The sequence below is a fragment of the Bison bison genome, unplaced genomic scaffold (assembly GCF_000754665.1).
Source record: "Bison bison bison isolate TAMUID 2011002044 unplaced genomic scaffold, Bison_UMD1.0 scf7180017858917, whole genome shotgun sequence".
In the NCBI taxonomy this organism is placed as follows: domain Eukaryota; kingdom Metazoa; phylum Chordata; class Mammalia; order Artiodactyla; family Bovidae; genus Bison; species Bison bison.
This window is the reverse complement of record NW_011489489.1, coordinates 91,312-96,895: the sequence shown is the minus strand read 5'-3', so window position 1 is coordinate 96,895 and position 5,584 is coordinate 91,312. Positions and strand designations below refer to the sequence as shown.

The window sequence follows — 5,584 nt, the reverse complement described above, 5'->3', positions numbered from 1 at the left end:
TCAAAAGCATCAATTCTTGGACACTCAGCCTTCTTCACAGTCCAACTCTCACATTCATACATGACCACTGGAAAAACCATAGCCTTGACCAGACGGATCTTTGTTGGCAAAGTAATGTCTCTGCTTTTCAATATGCTATCTAGGTTTGTTCTAACTTTCCTTCATGGCTGCAGTCACCATCTGCAGTGATTTTGGAGCCCAGAAAAAGGTGGGCCCTAAGCCAATATGACTAGTGTCCTTATAAGAAGAGGAAATTAGGATACAGATAAAGATGCATGAAGGGAAACCCAGTGAAGACACAGAGAGAGGATAGCCATCTACAAGCCGAGGAGAGAGGCCTCAGAAGGCACCAACCTGCAGACACCTTAACCTTGGACTTGTAGCCTCCATACTGTGAGAGAATAACTTTCTATTGTTTAAGGCAGTGGTCCCCAACCTTTTTGGCACCAGGGACCGGTTTCATGGAAGACAGTTTTTCTATGGAACAGGGTGGCAGGAGGAGATGGTTTCAGAATGATTCCAGCACATTACATTTATTTTGCATCTTATTTCTATTATTACATTGTGATATATAGGGTCTTCCCAGGTGTCACTAGTGGTGAAGAACCCACCTGCCTGTGCAAGTAGATGTAAGAGACACAGGTTCAATCCCTGGGTCAGGAAGATGCCCTGGAGGAGGGTCCAGCAACCCACCCCAGTATTCTTGCCTGGAGAATCCCATGGACAAAAGAGCCTGGTGGACTACAGTCGATGAGGCCGCAGAGAGATGGACACAACAGAGCAAGTGAACACGCTACCTTATAATATATATGATGAAATAATTATATAATTCACCATAATACAAAACCAGAGGGAACTCTGAGCTTGTTTTCCTGCAGTTAGATGTTACCATCCGGGGATGATGGAAGAGCAATAGGGAGAAGCTGTAAATGCAGATGAAATTTCACTCTCTTGCCTGGTGCTCACCTCCTGCTGTGTGGCCCGGTTCCCAATAGGCCATGGACCAGTATTTTGGCCTTGGACCAGTACTGGACCAATACTGGGTCAGGGACCCCTGATTTAAGGCACCTGGTCCATTCTAGACTGCGGTACTTTGTCACAGCAGCCCTATCGAACTAGACCACACAATACACAATATTAGATATTTTCTCTGGGTGCGTATAGCTATGTGTAATGTATGGAAAGCCTCTTGATGAAAGTGAAAGAGGAGAGTGAAAAAGTTGGCTTAAAGCTCAACATTCAGAAAATGAAGATCATGGCATCTGGTCCCATCACATCATGGAAAATAGATGGGGAAACAGTGTCAGACTTTATTTTGGGAGGCTCCAAAATCACTGCAGATGGTGACTGCAGCCATGAAATTAAAAGACACTTACTTCTTGGAAGAAAAGTTAGGACAAACCTAGATAGCATGTTGAAAAGCAGAGACATTACTTTGCCAACAAAGGTCCATCTATTCAAGGCTATGGTTTTTCCAGTGGTCATGTATGGATGTGAGAGTTGGACTATAAAGAAAGTTGAATGTCGAAGAATTGATGCTCTTGAACTGTGGTGTTGGAGAAGACTTTTGAGAGTCCCTTGGACTGCAAGGAGATCCAATCAGTCCATTCTGAAGGAGATCAGCCCTGGGATTTCTTTGGAAGGAATGATGCTAAAGCTGAAACTCCAGTACTTTGGCCACCTCATGGGAAGAGTTGACTCATTGGAAAAGACTCTGATGCTTGGAGGGATTGGGGGCAGGACGAGAAGGGGACGACAGGATGAGATGGCTGGATGGCATCACTGACTCGATGGACATGAGTCTGTGTGAACTGCGGGAGTTGGTGATGGACAGGGAGGCCTGGTGTGCTCCGATTCATGGGGTCGCAAAGAGTCGGACACGACTGAGCGACTGAACTGAACTGAACTGAATGTACAGAAAAGAGAATAGAAAGGCCCACCCCAGTCCAACCCCTCCTGTAAGGAGGCATAGAGATTGAGATTGGGGACTTGAGGTTGAAAAGGTAAAATAAGGCTTTACTGATTATAATAACAAAGTACTTGCACATTATTTGTATATCCATTTAAAAAGCCCTCACTCATGGTCTTCTATTGACAGCATACACTGTACTTCCCCACCTGCAACCAGCCATCTGTAGAACTTCATTCCCACTCTCACCCCGGAACCTTTCACACCAATTTGCCACACCAGAATATCCCACCCCTCCACAGCCTCCACACCTCTGTCTGTCTTGTTTTTCCCCCTCTGTAAGCCTGGGCTGCTGATTCTCATCCTTCGGAGCCCAGCTCAGCTGTCACTCACAGTAGAAACAGGTTGCTAGAAGTCTTACTTGGCAGATTTTCCCAAGGCCCTGTTCTCTGTCTTTTTCCTTTTATGTCTTTATTCATTTTCATACTCCCAGTGCCCAATCAGTGCCTGTGGCCAAGTAAATGCTCAGTAAATGGTTCCAAATGCATCGATGATAGCAACATTTTCTAGCAGGTTGCTTTTTCCTCCAATGTGTCTCAAAGGTCCCACATTCATTCTGTGTGAATTAACAGACTCCCTCAAGACCAGAACTGTAATCACGACATGACCGAGGGCCAAGCCTTCTACTGCTTCTTTCATACAATGGGGATAACAGTATTTCTGAGCTAGCCAAGCCGCATTTACTTTCAATTTTGGTGAAATCAGCTGAGAATGTATTACAATTTATTTTATTCAAGTTCTGTGCCTATAAAGGTCTTCAATTACTTAACTCACAATGCATGCATGCTCAATCGTGTCTGACTCTTTGCGAGCCCATGGACTGTAGCCCACCAGGCTCCTCTGTCCATGGGATTTTCCATGCAAAACACTGGGGTGGGTTGACATTCCCTTCTCCTGGGGTTCTTCCTGACCCAAGGATCGAAACCGAGTCTCCTGCACTGCAGGCAGATTCTTTACCATCTGAGCTACCAGGGTTACCCGAAATAGCCCCCATATCAAAAATGCCTCTTGAGCTCTAACTGGAAGGCTCTGCTAACCCAGACCTTACCTCTTCATTGGCTTGGGTGAGCACTCTCTCTCCAGATTGGAGGATGTGTGTTTCACGTGCATTGCATTATAGGAAGTGTGAGTGTAGTCATTTTCATCGCTGTAGTCAGGACCGAGCAACGTCCGGGCCCACGTCCCCATGTCATAAGGAGGAAGAGTGCCTCCAAATTCAGATGGCAAAAATTCAGGGTGTATTAGCTGGTGGAGGCTGTTTAAGTTGTTTCCGTGCAGGAAAATCTGGAAAGAAAAAATGATAAGCGAGGAAAAATATCCAAAACATATGATCGAGCATTTAATCTAATACACAGTCTAGCAGTGACAAAGTAGATGTGTTGTTGGTGATCATGAAGTTTAAAGAGGCATTCAATTTTGTGTCTGTGGCTTAGTCTTCATAAAATGTTAATTTATTGCTCAGAAAAGGGGCTGAATTAATAGTCCTTAAGAATGAAGTTCATGAATAAATTGGGTATTTTTTGGCCATGGTCCAAATTTACACATATAGTCATCTCTTAATTATCCTTGCAGATGAAAAGAGTAGGAATGTAGACCCTCCAAACCCCTGATCATGCTTCACGCACACCACATGGCACTGTTCTTTTCCTTAAGCTTCCTCTAGACCCTCCTCAATGTTCTCCATCCTTCCCAGGCCTACATCTAGTGGCAAAGGCTTCCTCAATCTGCCCCAGTGACACCTGCCCACTTGACTCTCCCCGATTCTCCAAATTAACTGTTCATTGTGAGATGACTTCTAAGTTTTTCTGATTTGTTCATTGATGTCTTTCTCCCCCATAGGAGAGGGCTTCTCTGTTGGCTCAATCATGAAGAATCTGCTTGCCAATGCAGGAAACACCGGTTCCATTCCTGGGTCTGGAAGATCCCCTGGAGAAGGAAATGGCAGCTCACTCCAGTAGTCTTGCTGGGGTGATCCCATGGATAGAGGAACCTGGTGGGCTACAGTCTATAGGATGGCAAAATAGCTGGACATGACTAAGCAACTCAATAATGAAACAACCCCCTTAGGAAGAGCAGGATGCTCAGGAAAGGGACCTTTTTTTTTTTAACCCTTTTAATACTCTCCTAGCTCCCAGGGTGGTGTGGGCACAAGGAAAAATCTCAGTCACTTATCTCAGTCACTTCTTAAGCAATGGACTTGGAAACTGACCTGGGAATTTACTGTGAGATGTTTTTGCAACAGTTTTCTATTTCTGTCTGGATTTGCCAATACCCTCAACAAACAAGTTTGCATCTTCAAAGCATATAATGGATGGTAATGTAATTAGTCATAGGGGAGAAAACACCCCCAAATAACATTTTCAAACAAATCCATAAAGTGGATAAGCCACAAGTCGATAATTACCATTGCCTGTAATTTAGGAATTGACTCCTGAAAGTTTATTCAAAGTGCATCTGTATAATGGCATGGATTCCCACACTTCTTCATGTTGCAGGCTCAATGTGCATTAATTGTTCCTGAGTACAGGGTCATCAATTATACACACACATGCGCACACTTAACCATGAAGATATATATGAATAAATGTGATTTTTAAAATACGTACATATAGTATAATAATATATCATGTAAGTGTTACATTACACTGTTACTACAGGCATCCCTTGCCTATTGTGCTTTGCTGCACTTAACAGATATTACACTTTTTGTAAGCCAAAAGTTTGTGGCAACCTTATATCAAACAAGTCTATTGGTGCCCTTTTTCTAAAGTGTTAGCAAACCTCGTGTCTCTATGTCACATTTTGATAATTCTCTTAATATTTCAAACTCATTCATTATTATTATATTAGTCATGGTGATCTGTGATCAGTGATCTTTGATACAACTATTATAATTTTTGTTGTTTTGTATTTTTAATTAAATTACGAACATTTTTTAGACATACTATTGCACACTTAATAGACTACAGTATAGTGTAAATGTAACTTTTTTATACACTGGGAAACAGAAAAAAAAACATACATGTGATTTGCTTTTTCATGATGCTTGCTTTTTTGCTGTGGTCTGGAACCTAACTCACAACATGTCTGAAGGGTGTATATTATTAGTATAATGTACTATATAAGTATATAATGAATATTTACTTTTTATAAAATAAAATTTAGGCTACACTCTGCAGCATATGAGACCTTAGTTCCCTGATCAGGGATCAAACCTGCGGCCCCTGCATTGAAAGGCAGAGCCTTACTCCCTACCTTGCCCTGTTGTACTGAATTTTAACTTGTGATGTAATGACATCATTTACTATGGTTTTTCCAGTGGTCATGTATGGATGTGAGAGTTGGACTGTGAAGGCTGAATGCCAAAGAATTGATGCTTTTGAACTGTGGTGTTGGAGAAGACTCTTGAGAGTCCCTTGGACTGCAAGGAGATCCAACCAGTCCATTCTGAAGGAGATCAGCCCTGGGATTTCTTTGGAAGGAATGATGCTAAAGCTGAAACTCCAGTACTTTGGCCACCTCATGTGAAGAGTTGACTCATTGGAAAAGACTCTGATGCTAGGAGGGATTGGGGGCAGGAGGAGAAGGGGACGACAGAGGATGAGATGGCTGGAT

General features: G+C 42.8%; 1 protein-coding gene across 1 annotated transcript in view; it reads right to left on the bottom strand.

The window, feature by feature from the left end:
• The window catches only part of LOC104981316 (clavesin-1), a gene marked incomplete at its 5' end in the record, with an annotated part of 106,032 nt that overhangs the window by 27,297 nt on the left and 73,151 nt on the right, over nucleotides 1–5,584 (bottom strand). The window contains one exon of the mRNA XM_010830337.1: nucleotides 3,018–3,253. Coding sequence (XP_010828639.1) covers nucleotides 3,018–3,253 — 236 coding nt within the window. The remainder of the gene's footprint in view (nucleotides 1–3,017; nucleotides 3,254–5,584) is intronic.